Source organism: Alternaria rosae (assembly GCF_020736505.1).
Source record: "Alternaria rosae strain MPI-PUGE-AT-0040 chromosome Unknown BKA58scaffold_2, whole genome shotgun sequence".
NCBI classification, from domain to species: Eukaryota; Fungi; Ascomycota; class Dothideomycetes; order Pleosporales; family Pleosporaceae; genus Alternaria; species Alternaria rosae.
This window is the reverse complement of record NW_025763571.1, coordinates 4,021,700-4,040,464: the sequence shown is the minus strand read 5'-3', so window position 1 is coordinate 4,040,464 and position 18,765 is coordinate 4,021,700. Positions and strand designations below refer to the sequence as shown.

Genomic DNA, 18,765 nt, shown 5'->3' with positions numbered 1-18,765 from the left:
GCACAGCATGCTAACTATATAGGTCGACTTAGATGGTGATCTTCGCCACGGGTCTTCCACGCCATGGAGCTCTGAAGGATTCTAGGATACCGATGACACCTTCGCGGAGATGCTCATTCATGTTTCTTGTGGGTATAGTCTCAGAGTACCCGTCCCGTATGTTGGGTTATACCCAAATATGGTCTGATGTCCAGGTGTGTTGATAGGTGCAGCGTGTGTGTGTTTATCTTGGCCAAGCAATGGGATTCCCGCGGTTACCATCCTTATTGTCTTGAGCTGTCATTTTGTTTCGAGGCTTCAAAGCCCTTTATCTTGACACTATGCAAGGGCCGAGCTATTAACAACCCGAAGCATGGAGCATCGCATGTGGAGGTGATACAATTGATATATACAAGCATTCATTTTTCTTCACAACAGATCTCGTGGACAACAACCTGTACCCGAACGACTTTTGGGCGATAGCATCATTTTCCCGATCGTAGGAGGGACCAACATGTCCGACTTCCCGCAGCAATTGGCGGTGCAGTCATGGATATTGTACGGCATCGGCATGGCTATGATCTTGCTTCGCACGTTAGTAATACCCGGTCGAGACCTATCGCCATGCTCACTCTTGACAACAGATATGCGCGGTGGCATCGAGTCGGAAGTTTGACCGTCTTCGCAGCAGATGATTGGATCATGGCAACAGCCGTACCAACTTTCTATACTGGGCTGATTGTGTGTTTGAACATCATCGCAACGGGTGGTGGAAGTAATCTCTTCCCGCCAGAGCAGTTCTCCACGTTCGCTCAAGAAGAAATCGATGAGCGAATTAAAGGATCAAAGATCGTCGTCGTTTCCGAGCAAGTACGTTAACAGCTACTGAGACACATACACATTATGACGCACGGCTAATACCCAGTAGTGCATGCTGAACGTCATTTGGTCTCTGAAAGCCTGCATGCTGTTCATGTTTGCTCGCATGCTATCCGGAACAACGAACATGAAGTGGATTAAAGCGGCTGCACTTTGGGTCGTTATTGGCTGGTTCTCTGTCGAAATTACCTTCTTCAGTGCGTGCCGCCCATTCGTAGGATACTGGGCAGTACCGCCGCCAAATCCGCAATGCACAACCCTTGAGCACTTCGCGATAGTGCAGGCAACTTTTAACATAAGTAGTGATGTGCTCATAATCGCTGTGCCGATACCGATGATCATGTCGCTCTCTCTTCCTCTGAAGCAGAAAGCTGTGCTGGGCATACTATTCAGCATGGGCATCTTTGTTGTACGTTCCCCTTCCTGTCATCTTGAGGTTTCTTCTTGCTGACACCATCGATAAGATCGTCGCAGCAATTCTGACAAAAGTTTACAATCTATCGGACGTATACTCCACCACATACATGCTGTGGTATACACGTGAGGCATCTGTTGCCGTCTACGTAGCTAATCTCCCTGGCATCTGGCCTCTTCTCCGCGAACACATACGCTTCCTTCGTGAGCACACAAGCTATTATGCCACTGGGCAGTCAAAGATGCCTGGACAAAGCTCGCATGGATACGGCAACCTGTCCAGGACCAAACGCCAGAGCCGTGCACGCACCTTTACAAACCTCAGCTCACACGACGTCGAGCTCGCTTATGATATCAAATCTGGTGTAATTTCGATGCATGCATCTGGGCAGAGAGTACTAGAAAGCGAGGACCCCTTCGTGGGAACGGAGGATATCCAAAGAAGCGACGACAGGAGAGGAGATTTGGAAGCGGCGAGTAGTCGGAAGGGTGTACCTGGTGTTGCCTACATGGGCGTACAGATTGATACTGAAGTAGAGATTCAAAGTGACCAATGGATGGGAAGTAGGTTGGAGTTGGCTCAGTCGAGAGTGGTTCGGTGCGAAGGGCCGGAGGCGCAGGCAGGAAGATGATGATGCCAACTCTCGGGCCTATTGTCAGTAGACGCGCTTCGTCGGGTCTACTGAATGTATCGGATTTCGACTCATCTTGAGCTAGACGTTACCCAATTAAGCAATATAGAAAGCCATTGATTGCGGTAGGATATCCTTCACCCGCAACCCTCCACCTGCTCCGCTAGCGTCGTTATTCTTCTTAGTGGACATCGCTGCTAACAGGTTCTGCCTAACGTAGATCTTAAGAGGCAGAGTTTCACACGTATATTGCTGTCGCATCTCATCTCAACCTGGAGCAGATGTTACCGTGTTAGGCAAGTACTAAGAGCTGTCGATTGTGGCTGCGGTATCCTCACCTAGACCACTTCCCATGAAGGCGGTTAGATGTTTATAGTACATGAAGAGGTTTACTCCACGTAGCAAAGGCGTCCTGTGCAAGTACACTTGGTACAAATGTTTTCACTCGGCGATTGGGCACCTTTCAGGTCCGTTGAACCTGGCGGAGGTCCTTCACTCAAAGATCAAAGGGCATCGCGATGACGTCAGGGGCCAGAATACGCTAAGTCCTGCTGAGGATTAGTGCCTCGTGACAGCGCGATCTCGCGCGTCGCCTTGGCCTGTGGCGAGTGCTACTTGCATTGATTCGAGGCGCCGCTCCGCAGCTTGCTGCGACCTCGCAATGGCGCTCAATCCTCGGAGTCCTTCGGTACACAATCAAATGATAACCCGATTCATCAAGCATCCCAAATCTACCAACTTCGATGGCGAGCAAGATCGACCGGCCAAGCGCCAGAAGACGGGCAATAGCCCCAAGAAACCTCCACCAACACCTCGCAAGGCCGTAAAGCGCGAAGTGCTTGACTCTGACAACGAGAGTGGTGGCACTGTGATCAAAGAGGAAGAACAAGAACACAATACAGATCTAGAGAGTGCGCTACCACAAGTTGACACAGGTGATGACGCCATCAAGGCGTATGAGGCGTACAAGGCGGAGGAAGAGAGCAAGACAGCCGGAACAGATGAGCGCCTGGAGAAGCGATCATGGGTTCGGGGCAAAAGCTCGCTCTATGTCGACGCATTCAACCTCGCGTTGGATACTGTGCTGGACGAGGAAGGCCACCTTTTTGATGAGGCCGAAACAGAAGTCTTCCGGACGTGGAGAGAGATAGGCTACGAAGCGCAATATCTGTAAGCTCTAAGATCTAGTACAGCGAGTACTACTATCATACTGACTGCGATTTTTCTCATAGATACGTACGACTGTTCCTTCGCAAGACGTCCGCATGGCATCGCATAAAGAGTCTGGGCTACCATGGCGACATCTCAGATCTTGACGCAGCAGCCGAGACACTGCAACGTACATACGACCTTCCAGTCTCCTCCTCCGAAGTCGAGTCGCATCCGGGCGAACTAGAGGCCCCTGCAGGCACTACACTGGGCAGCACGTTCACTTTCGCGGATCGATCTGAGGAGGAAATAAGCACACTTGAGGAAGCATCATCCCTGTTGAAACTTGACGAACTGAAGGCTCTTGCAAAGGATGCCAAGGTCAAGGGAAAGAACAAGAGTGAGCTTTTGAAGGCTCTACGACGCACAAGTCAGAAACAGGCCGGTCTGGGCCATGTTGGATTGAAACGGTCGGATTCGGATATGTCACGAGCATCTTCCGTATCTAGATCCCGACCAGAAACGCCCGATGTCGAGCTAGAGCCAGAAGGCGATCTCTCCGATGATGCTAACCGCGATGCGCATTTCACGCGGAGGATTATGCAAGAAACTGGCTCTTGTATACGACTCTCGCTGGCCACTTTGAAGCTCTTCGAACGTGTCCACCTTGTCTTTTACCGCTCTACCGAATGGACCGAGAAGTCATTGACAACCATCATTTTGGCGAAGATAGCACGTTGGAACTTTCCAGAGTACATTGTCTCTCGATCTGCGAACATCTTCGCCTCTCGGTCCCTATTGCTCGAGTATGAGGCTTCTATACGGACACAATACCGGATAGACAGCATCTTGGAGTTCAACGGAAGGCCAACGGAGAAAGGGTATCAAGAAATCATGGATACTTTTGAGGAGGTATACCCGCGCTGGCAGGTGCTTGTTCAAGAAGAGCAGCGAAAAGAGGACAGCGTCTACCAAAGTGGCGAAGGGTCATACCTTCGTCGCCTTTCGCCAGCTTGGGTATACACGCGCATCATTCACAAGACACTTGATATACTTAGACGAAAGAAGGAGCACAGGCGCGAGCACGAACTCTTGAATGAACTGCTGCAACAGCGACTGTTCCATCATTCTCGCAGAGGAGCTTGGTATCAGCGCAAAGCATTGCTTGAAGAACACTACATGGCCGCACTGGCTGATGCAGAGGGCAGAAGCGCAGAGAAACAAAAGAGGCATTGGAAGCTCATTGCTTTGCAGACCTGTGAAGACGGGTTGCAGGATAACCTCGTGCACATTATTTATCACTATGATTTGCAGAAGCGTATCGCCAAACTTGAACTATCTCTGAAATTTGTTAAACGATTGCAACACGACTTCTCACACGTCCGCTTGACGAAGCCGGTCGAAGTTGTCATGGAGGGAACACGCATCGAACGCGAAAGACCCTCACTGTCGAGACGAAATAGCTCACCACATTCGAAATTTGGCCGACGGGGTGGAAAGACGATATGGATTGATCCGCGCGAGGACGGCGAATGCTCGGTTGAAGCCATGTGTCTCTCGCATTACCGCGACCAAGGCTGGAAAGGCTATCACAGCGAAGGTGGCATTGTACGAACGCTCTTCGCATACCTGTTCTTCGACGTCTTGTTCACGTATGTACCCAATGTCTTTCAAACACCGTATCAGACCTGTCCATTGGATTTACATACCGACGCCTTCTATCCATCACGAATATCCGAGATCAACGCAAGATTGAACGAGATATCAAACGGCGACGCACCCGCCATCATCCAGAGGATCTACGATGACCACCACGAGCGTCGGACTTGCGTTGTGGGTTTAGACTGGACATACGACGTTGTGGATCTGCTTGAGATCGCTCGCTGCTTCGACGGTGAGGCGCTGGCAACGGTGTGCAAAGTCATGGCACAGGAATACGGGCAAAGAGGTGGGGGTGTACCCGATCTGTTTCTTTGGCGAGTTCCAGAAGAAGAGGGGAAGAAGGGCGAAGTCAAATTCGCAGAGGTGAAAAGTGAGAACGACCGTTTGAGTGATACACAGAGGCTTTGGATACACGTACTTTCTGGCGCGGGAGTGAGTGTCGAACTTTGTGCCGCAGTGGCGAAGGAGGTGAAGGTCGTTTGAAGTGAGAGAAGAGGCGCATCTCCCGATAATGCACAGCAATCCATGGATGACATCAGAGGACTGTTTGCTGTCACTAGCCCGATTGGACTGTTTTCGTAACCTTGGAAACCACCTTCGACGCTCCTTCTGTTTTGCCTACCACCAGGCTTGGATCGCGTACGAAACACAACGATGGTACGGGTAGTAAGGGACGGCGCCCGATTTGCTCAAGAACAACAGGCAGAAATCATGTAAGTTGTGACAGAACTCTCGCGCTGTCCAGGTTATTGCTAATATCGCCGTAGCACCACGCGCAACCAGCGAGAGTCGGCCTTTCTGCGTCTCCCTGGCGACATTCGCAACCAAATCTATGCCTATGCGTTTCGCGACACCACAATTCCCAAGTTCTCAGAGATGTACAAGAGCCATCTTGATCGCCGCCTACCCCTCCCTGCGGATCTGCGGATCTGCGGCTCCTCGCTGTCAGCCGCCAGATCCATGCCGAGACACGCCTCCTACCTTTCAAGCTCTACGCTTTCCAGATTCCGCCCGAGGATACCATGGCGTTCCTGAATAAACTCAGCAACGCGCAATGAGATGCTATAACCAGGTCCAGGGTCCCTAGAAGGGCTTTCAAGTTCACTCGTAAGGTTATCCCGGTGACTGGTAGGCATATAGTGCAGAACAATGCATTGGCCGCCCTCTGGACTTTGGAAACAATGATAGGCCTTGAGCGCGTTGTGATCTATGGCTGCATGTCTTGGGACAAGAAAAATGCGTGGGCTCGTCACTCGGAAAAGGAAATATCTGCGTGGATTCGTCGCTGTGCTGGAAATCGAGAAATCGAGGTCGTGTTCGAGTACGACACCCTCACCATTTGGTAATTTTCCCTTAGCAGTAAGCGCGATCTGCACTCTTCTCTAGGGACTCAGATATCATAGATAGCAAAATCATTCGCTATATTCGGATTATTCAATCGCTTGTCTTTGTTGAAACTACACATAATCTCGAGATGTCTCCATTTCCATTCTCTCACTTCCATATGCCTGACCAGTTTGCTTATACGGATCACATTGGCAACGTACCCAAAGATAAAGCAATTTGTGAGGCTCAATTCTGCATACTCCAGCGGGAGAATGACGTGGTATCTTATGATTCAACAGCCCCACTCAATCCCATCAGGGTGTGCTCTCCTCCATGTCCTGCCCCAAGTCGCTCGCTTCAAGCAGGGATATCAAATGCTCTTCAATAAAGTATTTGTTGCCATGAACTCCGTCATATAAAGTCAACCTTTTGTAGCGTGCACTGCCAAACGCTTGCGTACGCCCATTCCTGCGCCGTATAGATGCTAATCGAAATCGTCGGGATCTGGTTCGTAACGTGTATGCGCCGCGCTCAGCCGAGGACTAGTAGATAGATTATCATGAGGGTGTTGATCAACATCAACGGTACTGCATCGTGTCAGCAACTGTGTCCTGACTTGGTCTTCCACCCCTCCAAGGGACGTGGGCTTGGAGAGAATGGAGGGGTACACGTACACCTCATGAGTGTCCGTACTGAGGATACGAGGTTGATCAATCGCGCTTTTATGCTGGCATCGTCGCGAGGACCGCCGAAACCGGGTTCTGCAGATGCCGTCCACCCAACTATGACCTGGTCAGTCGGATGCTCAATTGTAGATTCGCGTGTGCCAGTGGATGCGTAGATGCGCAAGGATTGCGGAGGGTCATGAAGACCTGGTAGACGTACTGCGTGCGAGGAAACGGTCTTCCGAGAGGATTGCTATGGCGTTGACGAGGAGTACCGCGACTGCGCGTGTTAGCGAGCGGATCTATCAGATGCGACTTCACATGTAATACCTGTGAACAGCCCGCCGAGCCCGAAGAAGAACATTTGTAAGATTTGAGCAGGATCGTGTTGTTGTGTCGTGCACTACGGTATGCGAAGATGGTATCGCTGAGAGCCGCAGGTGTCGATGTAGCAGCCTAGCAGAAAGACAGTTGTCGTCCTGGGCTTCAACATCACCATCATCGGGATTATGTAAGCGGAACCCATACCACAGCGCATCTCGAAGCAGCTCGGGCTTCTTGACAGGACGTCGCCCCAAATCAACGATATGGTAATACAGAGTTCGGTATGGCTGTATCAGTAAGATTTCTACATGTGCACCAGATATCGTGATTCCGGAAGAGCTACATTCGCATCGTAAATATGTGAATTTCGATTGCCGTGCATCGCTTGTCGATCGCATTCCAACAAGGCGGCATGTTGAACCGCCTGTCGATCATACCCTATCCTCGCCAGAAGGCCATGAACAGTAGTGAAGATCATTGTCAGAACAATCCATTGACATGATCACCATGCACAATGTACTGCCCGGTCTAAGGGTGACAAGAGAAGGCGGGAAAGTACCTACCTAGGTAGACCTGGAGACCCTTAGCTGAAGAGTGTTCAGCCCACAATGATCGCCGCCGGATCAGCCAAAGGAATGGACCCCCCAGATCTCGCGCCAAACACCCGACAACCATGTTCCATCGAATGGCAGCGCTCGGGGATGTTCCCTATGGCCGCTACGGACGCACGCCGTCTCAAAAGTGCTTCCACTTCTTTCACCTGCCAAATTTGCGTCATGGTTATAGCACCCGACATCCCGGAAGCGTGCTTCTAGAACTTCGCGACATCTTTAACCTTCACTCATACCTCTTCCTGGTGGTGCCTTTGTGTGCTTGTCGCCTCTCTCGATTCACTTTTTGCAGCATCGGTAGTTACCTTGGTAGCATCTGTCAGGGTCTAGACCTTCCGATCGACCCCTCGTATAGCGATCCCCAAAGCGTGTCGACAGACATCGCCCAACGTCTTTCCACGCCGCAAACTCGCATTTCTCTCTCCCGACCTCGAATACGGCTGCGCGCGAAATTTCTCATGATCAGGACAGGGCGTTCACTCCATGTTGTTAACTGGTCTGGTTGAGGCGTTCGAAATCGGCCCTATCTTCCGCGGTCGCCTCGGTTCGCGGATACACGAGTCGCATCACGACCCTACGCGGCTATAATACTCGCGCCACCACACCACCGTGATCATAATGACAGAGACCGACAGCGGCGATGGCGGCTACTTCCCTATGGGAGAGCGCTCTCGCTCCAGATCTGCGTCTCCCAGCTCGATTCGTAGCGACTCGATGTCAATGCATCTCACGGAGCCATCAGCCACCATGGCTTCGTTTACTGCGCTTCAGTACTTGCCAGTACCGGTTCTTGTCTTGTCTGCGCAAAAGACGGTAGTGTTGGCGAACGAGGCCATGGGTCGCCTTTTTGGTATTGATTTTGAAAGTATTCATGATCTTTCAATATCGGAGGCGTTGCAGGACAAAACTATGGGTGATCTTGGTGTAGATATTCTACAGAATGGCTCCCCAATTCTGATCACGTGGGAGGTTCGTCATAGCTCTTGCATTCGCACTTGGATTGTCCATTTAACTTTTATAGAGCTTTCTGGACTGCGTAATCGACGACTCGATAGCAAGCAGCTTAGATGAAGATGGAGATTCGCATATGGGCAGCGGCCACACCACGCCGACCGCAGCGAGCATGACATCTCAAGGAAACCCTCGGTCGACAAAACCATTGCCGCGCCTGAGCAGTACGAACCTTTCTCGAACAACGGTACGCGACGTATCAGTAGAGGTGGTCATTGCGCCACTTTCTTTGGATTCCGAGGGCACGTTGCACAAGTCTGAAAGAAAGGGAGATTACGAAAATGCAATGCAGGCATCTTGCATCATATCCATTTGGAGCATTGAAGAGACCCAATATTACACGCTGACTTTCACAAGTGCAATAGCAGCTGACAGTGCGCCACCACCCTCCAGTCGTATAGTCACTCGTACAAACACGGGAGCTCGCCTCGACAAGTCCCGAAGCTCGGGCTCCAGCTCTTCATCAGGCCGTCGTTCGGGAAGCAGCTCGAATTCGAATTCCAAAGCTGTTACGCCTACACTACAGCAGCCTGAATTCCCACCTCGAGGTCCTCCTACTAGGGGCAAGGCTGACATTGCAAATTCGGCCTCTATATTCCAAAAGGCGACACAACTCAAGGACGCTATCTTGAACTCTATTACCATGCCCGCCTACGGTATGTATGTTTCCACATTTTTCTGATAGTCTCTGATTGACCCTTTTACAGCAATGTGGAAAGACCAAAGCTTCGGAATTCCAAACAAAGCCCTCCTGCGACTACTTTCGAAAGATTCCACCTATGCGCCTGGAGACCAGCGAGATTTCCTCAGCCAGTTTACCTGTTGGACCGAAGATTTCCAGCGCCTTCTGGACCTCGACGAGTTCCCCATTATTGAGGTCTGCCGTACACGAGAAAGAGTCGGAGGACGGCGTATCGGTATGCGACATCCGCTAACAGGTACTCGGATTGTGTATGAGATCAATGGAGAGCCTGTGTTTCACGAAGAGACTGGGGATTTCCTCGGTGGTATAGTGGTCTTCAAGGATATCACCGAGTATACCAAGCAAATTGCCGCCCAGATTGAAGAGAACGAGAAGCAGTTTGAGTACATTGCAAACTTCATGCCAGTCATGGTATGGACGACTACACCTGATGGGCTTCACGACTGGTTCTCTCAACGGTGGTATGATTACACAGGTTTGACTGTCGATCAATCATTAGGCGAGGGCTGGCGCCTACCGTTCCATCCAGATGATATGGCAGCAACTGCTCAACGTTGGTTCCACTCTCTCAAGACAGGCGAAGAATACAACACAGAATACCGATGTCAGCGCTATGATGGAGAGTGGCGCTGGATGTTGGGACGAGCTTTACCCTTTTACGATGACTCCGGACGCATAGTCAAGTGGTTTGGCACATGTACCGATATTCACGACCTGGTCCTAGCACGTCAAGAGGCTCGTCAGACAAGAGAGCAATTACAGCAGGTCATTCAGCACGCGAAAATAGTCCTATGGGTCATCGACCGCAACAATGAGGTCAAGGTCTTGGAAGGAGATATTGCGGCTAGCGAACGACACAAGAAGGACGAACTGGTTGGAAAGAACGTTTTCGATGTCTTCGAGTTGCGTGGCAACGATCGAGCGCGTTGGCATGGTCCTATTCAGGAGATCTTACAGGGAAAACAATCAGCCGAGGTCGTAAACGGAAGATACTTGTCGGAAGCTCGCTACTACCGGACCCGTCTAGTACCGCTCATGAGCGCCTCCAGGACTGCAGGCGTCGAAGGCAGTGCTTTTGTGAACGGTGTGATTGGTGTTTCTATGGATATAACTGAGCTGCGGGAAAGAGAAGAACAACTCAAAGAGCAAGAGAAGGAGAATTCGAGGCTCCTGGCCAATGAAGCGGCAGCGAAAGAAGCAAGTCGGATGAAGTCGCAGTTCTTGGCTAACATGTCCCACGAGATCCGGACACCTATCGCTGGCGTAATTGGTATGTCTGAGCTCCTCTTCGATATGAACCTGGACGAGGAACAGAAGGAATGTGCCGAGAACATCCATCGAAGCGCGAACAGTCTTTTGACGGTCATCAATGACATTTTGGACTTTTCGAAAGTTGAGTCTGGACGACTGGACGTTGAGGAGGTACAGTTCAGTCTCAGCGTCGTTCTCCGAGACGTAAACAAGGTATGTCACAGAGTACAGTATATGACCTCATTGTTCCTACTGACCCGCTCAGATGATGTCTTTTGCTGCCCAGAGGAAAGGTCTGGATTACCAGAGCTCCATACAAGATGAGGTTCAGGCAGACCTGCGCGTGATGGGAGATCCAGGCAGATTACGGCAAATTCTCACCAACGTGCTAACCAACAGCATCAAATTCACCTCGGTGGGTACCGTAAGACTTGCCGTCTCCATCAGTCAAGAATCAAAGGATATGGTCACGGTCAACTTCAACGTTGAGGACACTGGAATTGGCATAGAAGAGGAGGTCCGCAAGCGATTATTCCAGCCCTTTAGTCAGGCAGATTCGTCCACGGCTCGACGCTTCGGTGGAACTGGCCTGGGTTTGACCATCAGCAAGAACCTGGTTGAGCTCATGAAAGGTCAGATATGGCTGGACTCGAAGCTGGGACAAGGTACTACTGCTACTTTCTGGATACCGTTTACTCGTGCGCCTTCGCAAGACGGAGAATCACCTTTAGTTCATCTAGAGTCAATTCCAGATCGACTTCAGAGTGACATGTCAGTCTCATGTGGCAGCTCGGAAGGCCACACACCGCCGTTGACACCACAACTTCCTAATGGGAGCTCACCATACCCATTGCTCAAATCAGCCATTCCGGATCATCTGATGAGTCTTCCCGAAAACGAAAGACAACAGATTCATGTTCTCGTCGTCGAGGATAAGTAAGTTGCGCTTGAGCATGTCCTCATGAAAAAGGTGACTAATAAACGACCAGTCACATCAACCAACAAATCGCACTCAAGACGATCAAAAAGCTTCACTTCTCGGTCAATGCAGTGTGGAACGGCCAGGAAGCTTTGGAGTATCTAATGCAGGAGTTCGGCCCTTCACACCCACGCCCGGATATCATCCTGATGGACGTTCAAGTGAGGCAGTTTCGTACGAGTCTTTGCACGTTTTGCTTGCTAACTGGAATTGTAGATGCCTATTCGAGACGGTTACTCCGCCACCCATGCTATCAGGACAGAGGCGCCATGGCGCAATATGCCCGAAATTCGAGGTGTTCCGATCGTTGCCATGACGGCTAGCGCGATCCAAGGCGACAAGGAGAAGTGTGTATCGTGTGGTATGGATGTAAGTTTTCACCGGGCACACCTTCGGATTCGTGATATAGGAGATGCTAAGACTCTGTAGGACTATCTCGCCAAGCCAGTCAAAGGGAAGCTGCTGGAGAAGGTAGGTTTCCCCAAGCCAACTGGTGGGCCCGCTAACGACCTGAAGATGCTTGTCAAGTGGGCACTCGAAGGACGGCGAAAGACGGCGAAAAGCAAGCCACCCACAAACGACAATGATCAACACAGCGTCGCAACCCCAAGCTCCAAGGTGGGCTCTAGGGCAAAAGATCACCCGCGAACGGCAGGCCTGTCGGTTGAATCTGAAACAACGGCGCAGGCATTGACCGCTGAACTTGACCGCCTTCATTACCAGAGCGATGCAGCATTCACAAGGTCCAACGAGAACGAGGGTGAGCGGGCTATGCGGCGTATCTACGCTGAGGAAAGAGACACGAAATTGCGCGACGAAAAACTGCTCTCCATAGTCGGGCCACAGCTCATCCGCCACAACAGCTCTCAGGGGCCACAGAACGAACCATCAATGCCTCTGACTGAGGCAAACATTGAGAAATTAGCCCATGAACAAGAATCAGACTCTCTCATAACAAAGAAGTCTGGTTCACTGGACGATGCCAACTCAAACAGGGCGAACAATGCCCATAGTAAGACCAACACGAGACAGTCTACCTTGGCACGACCGGGACTTCAGAGCTCGCGCCATCACGAAAGCGAACGGACAGTCGTAGAGCACGTCGTTCGATGAAATGCTCAAATGAATGCTACATCACGACCAGCGTCATTTCAACATCAATAGAGCCACGACATGTCGAGAAGGCGCCCGCGCCTTCCTTTTTACAGACCAAGCATTGACAGCGCACTGCCTGCTGTTGCACCACTTGCTCGAAAGGTCAAAGTCAATCTGCAAGAAAGAAGTCATGCAGGAGCGCTTAGACACTCAACCACAGTACCGGAAACTTCACAGAAAGATAGGGATGCATCACAGGGTAGCGACAGGAAGTTAGATGGAGGTTTTGCTCGGCGACCTTTGAGCCTCATTTCATTGGCAGGGCTTTCAATGCCAATGCGCGTCCTGACCCGTTCAGGCCCCGAGATGTGAAGACCCATGCGATGTCCTGTCAGAAAGGGGAATGCGGCTTTCCTCATGCAGTATGCACGTGCTCGTGGAGATCATGTGCGTCTGATCACATCCTGGTTATCCGATAATTCTCCTTCAAGCCGGGCAAAGAATGAAAACGTGGACTTCGACTCGAGTCAAATGTCGAGACAAACCCCACCAGCGCGTTGGAAAGCATTGGCATTGCGCGTCCTTCCGGACGCATAAAGGAGAGATAGGGTAGTAGTAACGGCTGTGATGCCGCGTTATCTGATTAGGAAAGAGAAAGATTTTGATCTGCGAACCACATCACAATTCTCGTGTTCCATGTCTCTCGGGCCTTGCGAAGTGGAAAGTGTTTGCTTTTCCTACCCAATTCCTTGGCTTGACAGTGATGATCATGTACCTTATCCGTTAGGAGGGCGGGAACTTTCTGGAGATCATGCGATAGGAATCGGACATGCAGAATCTCCAGCTCAAACTTTGTTGTAGCACAGACGTGCGTTGCGCAGCCACCCCCAAGATTGACAGCCTGACAGCCCGCGTTACTCCCGCAGTTTCGATGAACGTTACATCGGGCGGCTTGAGAACTCGTAAGTGCGGCTTGCCGAGTCGTAGCGCTCTCTTGGCTGACCACGCTGCCATTGGCTGTAGCGCGCAATTGCACCGCTGCCCGTGACTAGTGTTTTTGCTAGCAAATGGACCTGGTGGTTAATGTACCAGAGCGTCGGGAGCACTTGATTCGCTGCCTCGCCGACTGTTTTCTTTTGCTGTTTTACTGCCTGGCTTTTTGACGCTGGTTTAGGCGTTGTTCGGTTCACTTGCTGCCCGGTTCTAGTGGGAGTTTGTTTGTGCGCTATGCGGTTATGGAGCGGTTGTTGAGCACTAGCTGCACATAAGCCTCGGCGGACGGTGTTTGCGCAACCCATTGCTGCACTGCGCAGCTCCGTTGAACGTGTTCAAGACATGTGCCTGACAATCCTAAGCTGCTGGTCGATCTCGCAGAGCCGCATGCCTGGCTCATATGAAGATCGCGGGGAAACGCTTACTGACGATCTCCAGAAGTATGGAATGCTGTTGCACATAGATTGTCTACGGTACCGCATGCGTCTGGAAAGCCGACTTTGCTTCTCCACACGCCTCGTGCTATCACTCGTATTGCAAAACTAGTGTGCGATCTCGGAAATAAAAAAACAATCCACCCTAGAGCTTATCGAGTACCCAAATGGCTTGGCGAGTGGGCGCAGGATGCTCACAGACAACGGCTAATAAACTTCGGTGATCTGGCATGGCTTGCGAATGCAGGGTCCAACGTCCAAATGCCGAGCGAGCGGCTGCCGACACCCTACGACCTTTGCAACAGACGCGCTGGGGATGGCACGGGATGGGTTACGTCGGCTTGTTTTTGGTTTGCTGTACTGTTCCTACTGCGATGCATAGTAGGGCATCAGATGGCGCGCTCGATTCACAGACCACTCGAGTAGGGTACCACTCCCGCCGACACATGCACACGCAAACGTAGCGCCAGAAGGAAATGCAGCGAAGTGGAGGCCTGACGCTCAAGTGACTTTGATAGTGCAGGCTGCAAGCTCGATGTTGAGCGGGATGGCGCTCCTCCAACAGATCTTGCCCTGCATGACCAGGCCCCGCGGAGCCACGAACACAGTGAGGGGGTTTGGAAGGCTGTTCCGTGCGCTATGGATGCAAGGCGGCCCTTTTGCTCGAAGACCTAACCACTCACGCCGACCAGGCATGCAGCGGTGAGATGGCAGTTTCCGAGTGCATGCTTTCTGCCGGTTGCCACTCGCTTTCAGACAAAGGCCCCAAGCCACGATGCGAGCTGAACGCCCAAGTCAGCGTTCTGCCCGCCGGTATAACGCACAGCGACAATGGCTGCTGTGCAGCATAGCATGGGCAATATCCCGGGCGGCAAATCATTTGCATGCTTGACCGCTCCTACATCATCCTGCATGGCCTTCACTGTCGCCAGGTACCGCTTGGGGGCTGCGCCAATGACAGCTCGCTTACAGTAGTTAGCGGCTGCGCTATGGCGGGCTTCTTATGACGACATTGCCAGCAAGCACCCATGATGCGCCCACATCCTAGAGCACCTTCCACCAGCGCGCGTGTCAGCGGGGTGTGCAAATGGGTCTTGGCTCTCATCATTCCCTCCAGCTACCCATCCGGTCCGCGTCAATGACAGGCCGAAGATACGGAGCACGAAACGACCTGTCCCAATCGTCGCCAGCGTGCTATCGGCGAAGGATTTCGTCATTGGTGGATATAGTGGCCGCACACACAACCAGCCCTGCTACACATGACGCCTCCATCCCAAGGGCAAGCCGATATTGGGGACTGTGACTGATTGGAGCTCTGAGAGCAGCCCAAAGTCATGTCTTGCTCAGGACTCGGTCCAGCGTGGTAGTCCTCGAGTACAGATTCATGTGCAGAGCAGGTACACCGACCGACATGGCTGTGCTGCCCCTATTGGACAAGGCAGTTCCCGAGCCTGTTGTGGATGCCGCAACTCGTGACCCGCCATCTGGCTAAGCTACGGTCGTTGCGGCCAAAGCAACATGGACGGCGATCAAACGCTTGCCCATTGCTTGAAAATGCGCACAGGCACTGCTTCAGGGGACTAATTTCACTTCGGGCGCTTTTTTTTCCAAGAGTGCGCCGTGCACCAGCACAGAGTCAGGAGAGGGGCGGAACCAACGCTAGGGCAGAGGGAGAGATACTCACAGAGTTCGAGTTTACGCAACAACGTGGAGATAGTTGTGGCGGTCCGACTCCGCGACGCGAAAGCAGACTGTCCGGCCAGTGTCCGGCGCGATGCACCACGAAACCGCAAGCTCGCGAAGCCGCCTTTTCGGTCCCTTTCTTGGTTGTGGTGGAGCGTGCTGCTAGGCGACCGTTGTTCTGCAGCGTCGAGTGTGGACAGTCTCAGAAGCAATGCTTAGGGGGTGATCAGATATCGCCAGGATGAGGACACAGGGCAACTCCCAGGCCTGCCGCACTCGTCAGCATCACTGCGGAGCATTTCACTCTCATCGCTCATCAGGCTAGCGCTCATTGACCAAAACGGCAGGATGCAATTGTGAGTGAATACACTAGTCTACTTCGATACCCCTCGTCGACCCTGGCCTGGTGGATGCACGCCAAAACAAAAGCCAAAAATCCCTCCCGCGCCTACCGCCCGCTGATTCGCAGCTGTCTGGCAGAGACGAAAGGCTTGCCTAGCGGCATGGGCTTGTTTGGCGCAATCAATGGCTCCTACGGGTGAGAGGGCTGCCGATGATAGCGCAATGGACAAGCGGTAGACGCTGGCGTGAGTGAACGGGAGCTGAAGGCTGTTGAGCCCACAGTGCTCAATGGCGCGGATGCCACATCGGCCGTGGGCAGGCCATTGAATAACGCTCCCCACACGCTTAAAAGCAGCGTGCAGAGAGGTGCCTTAGCGCAAATGATCCCTGTCTTCACCGACGTAGGTGCTTCCGGGGTCTTGAGCCAACTTGCCTGCTCACTATGCTTGGCTGCAAGCCTATGATGGAGGTGCTGTGAACCCAAAAGACGTAAACGCTTCAAGGAGCGGAATTTATCAAGCTCTCTTCCCCGACAAATCGCCTACTGATCAACACTCACCATCCTCTAAGCTTTACTCAATCCTAAATTGTCTCTTGCCTTAACTCGTACCAGAGACTATCAATACTACTTTCATCATCGTTACCCTCACATCCTTACTTCTTTGTCGCTGGTTTGCTTTTGTAGCGAATAACGTTACCGAACCTTCCACCGCGACACGCAACACGCAACCCCAGCCCACACGGTCCGCCCCTGCACCCGCTGGGCATTCTGCTCCTTGCAAGCACAGTGCTTCACTTGAAACGCTCGAGCGTCTGCCACCCAGTCACTGGTGTCCGCTTTCGCCCTACACCTAATCTCGCTGGTTCATCGCCACGGCTCCTGCTTAGTACAGGTCAACTGATCGACATACCAGAGGGATTATCTTTACTCGACTTGGACTACCACAGCACGGGAGTCCCCAGTGTCAGAGTGAATTCAAAAGGTCGCAGATCCCACCACTGAGTACCTGTGATCGACTATCTCCACGTTTTCAACCCTCGAACTATCACGTTTCACACCTGGATCTACGAATAGAGTGCCTGTTGTAACACTCATATTCGTCTTCTTGTACCACCTTCTCCTCCGGTCCCATCAACCACACCTCACCTCACCTCCCCTCCGTTCGACATCGACATCGCAATGGCAATGGCAGTCGATAACCGCCAACAACCCCAGCTTAGCAGCATGGGCTACGATCACATGCGCTACCCCCAGCAACAACCACACTTCACCAACCCGTGGGTGTCAACCGGCGCTTCGCAGCAGCAACTGTACCAAACGACCGTCGCACCCAATGTAGACGCGCAGCGGCCTACCAGCATCGCGATTCCGTTCCACGGTCTGCCAGTCACAGCTCCTCCCATGGGACAAGGTATTACTCTCCCGGATGGTACTTTCGGAACAGAGAACTTACTTGCTACGTCTGAAGATATCATGTCGCGAGGATACCCTACCGGTTATCCTACATCTGGGTCATCACCAAACCAAACCTATGCTCCCACCTCGGCGCCCTACTCTCAGGTGGACTATGGCAATACAGAAAGGAGCCCGTACGCATACCAGCAGGATGCTTCCCGCCGCTCTTCACATCCGTCAGTCCCCTCAATAGCATTCTACGAGTCCGTAGAGAGCGCAGCTCAACGACAACGCCAAAGTTCACTTGTTGACTTTAGCAGAATGAACGCACAGCAACCGCGCAACAGCTTCAGCGATGCGCTCGATGCAAGCCGTGGCATGGTCTCCCTGAGTCAGTCAGACATTACTCCAAGGAATATCTACGGCTCTCAAGGAACCAGCCGCAGCTCGACCGACTCATACGGCTTCCCTTCCGCACACTCGACACACTCGTCAATCTCATCAGGCAGCTATGGCCCGAACGGGTACTACGGTGGTGAGGGCTCTGTAACAGATTACAGCTCCGCATCTGAGTCTGTCGATCTGGGCAACTCGCGCACCTTGCCCCGCCCCAATGCGCTCCTCGGCGCCAATATGCCTCCTGCGCCTGCGTCGATGATGAGCCAGTTCAGCTCAAAGGTCTCCTCCAGCTCGCAAAAGAAGCACAAGTGCAAGATTTGCGACAAGCGCTTCACACGACCAAGTTCGCTGCAGACGCACATGTACAGCCACACCGGCGAGAAGCGTAAGTAACCAAGGCACATTACTATTGACAACACTGACATCATCGCAGCATTTGCATGCGAAGTTGATGGCTGTGGTCGCCACTTCTCAGTCGTTTCCAACCTGAGGAGACATCGCAAGGTTCACAAGAACGACGGCAGTATCGACCACCCTTCACCCGAGAGCGTCGATCACTAGAAGATCAACACCTTGGTTGCATCTAGTGCCTTGCTTGTCTCGACCCCGTCCCAGGACTCATCCCAACCGCGCGTCGCACACGTCTTCAGTACATCTCATGTTTTGAGATAGCACCGTTTAGATCGAACCGACAACAATCTGGGACGGCCCTTCCTCTTCTACCTATCGCTGCCCACGGTTTTTTTACTGAGATACCACCTGGCCCTCAACCCGAGGGACCACCACGGCGTTCTGGTGTTCCGAATTACGAGTATTCCGTTTCCGAGCGATTTTCAAC

At 52.2% G+C, this 18,765-nt stretch overlaps 6 protein-coding genes across 6 annotated transcripts; 5 read left to right on the top strand and 1 right to left on the bottom strand.

Annotated features, from left to right (window-relative positions):
- Positions 1 to 681: 681 nt before the first annotated feature.
- Positions 682 to 1,904, top strand: BKA58DRAFT_409317 (uncharacterized protein; the record flags this gene model as incomplete). The annotated part of the gene is made up of 3 exons (XM_046172141.1): positions 682 to 849; positions 908 to 1,267; positions 1,323 to 1,904. The coding sequence occupies 3 exons, from the start codon at positions 682 to 684 to the stop codon at positions 1,902 to 1,904; spliced, it is 1,110 nt and encodes a 369-aa protein (XP_046029792.1).
- Positions 1,905 to 2,565: 661 nt separating this feature from the next.
- On the top strand, positions 2,566 to 5,198 carry BKA58DRAFT_307416 (uncharacterized protein; the record flags this gene model as incomplete). Its single annotated transcript, XM_046167155.1, has 2 exons — positions 2,566 to 3,074; positions 3,137 to 5,198. The coding sequence occupies 2 exons, from the start codon at positions 2,566 to 2,568 to the stop codon at positions 5,196 to 5,198; spliced, it is 2,571 nt and encodes an 856-aa protein (XP_046029791.1).
- Positions 5,199 to 5,369: 171 nt separating this feature from the next.
- Positions 5,370 to 5,750, top strand: BKA58DRAFT_436646 (uncharacterized protein; the record flags this gene model as incomplete). The annotated part of the gene is made up of 2 exons (XM_046173426.1): positions 5,370 to 5,428; positions 5,483 to 5,750. The coding sequence occupies 2 exons, from the start codon at positions 5,370 to 5,372 to the stop codon at positions 5,748 to 5,750; spliced, it is 327 nt and encodes a 108-aa protein (XP_046029790.1).
- Positions 5,751 to 6,572: 822 nt separating this feature from the next.
- BKA58DRAFT_436645 (Yos1-like protein) lies at positions 6,573 to 7,070 on the bottom strand (the record flags this gene model as incomplete). Its single annotated transcript, XM_046173425.1, has 4 exons — positions 6,573 to 6,628; positions 6,716 to 6,823; positions 6,927 to 6,986; positions 7,037 to 7,070. 4 exons carry the CDS (start codon positions 7,068 to 7,070, stop codon positions 6,573 to 6,575), a joined length of 258 nt encoding a protein of 85 aa, XP_046029789.1.
- Positions 7,071 to 8,052: 982 nt separating this feature from the next.
- On the top strand, positions 8,053 to 13,003 carry BKA58DRAFT_107011 (uncharacterized protein). The gene is made up of 8 exons (XM_046163852.1): positions 8,053 to 8,610; positions 8,663 to 9,308; positions 9,360 to 10,819; positions 10,872 to 11,542; positions 11,596 to 11,746; positions 11,802 to 11,954; positions 12,015 to 12,056; positions 12,102 to 13,003. Exons 1-8 carry the CDS (start codon positions 8,260 to 8,262, stop codon positions 12,696 to 12,698), a joined length of 4,071 nt encoding a protein of 1,356 aa, XP_046029788.1. The 5' UTR covers positions 8,053 to 8,259; the 3' UTR covers positions 12,699 to 13,003.
- Positions 13,004 to 17,312: 4,309 nt separating this feature from the next.
- On the top strand, positions 17,313 to 18,488 carry BKA58DRAFT_436643 (uncharacterized protein; the record flags this gene model as incomplete). Its single annotated transcript, XM_046173424.1, has 2 exons — positions 17,313 to 18,312; positions 18,361 to 18,488. The coding sequence occupies 2 exons, from the start codon at positions 17,313 to 17,315 to the stop codon at positions 18,486 to 18,488; spliced, it is 1,128 nt and encodes a 375-aa protein (XP_046029787.1).
- Positions 18,489 to 18,765: the final 277 nt, after the last annotated feature.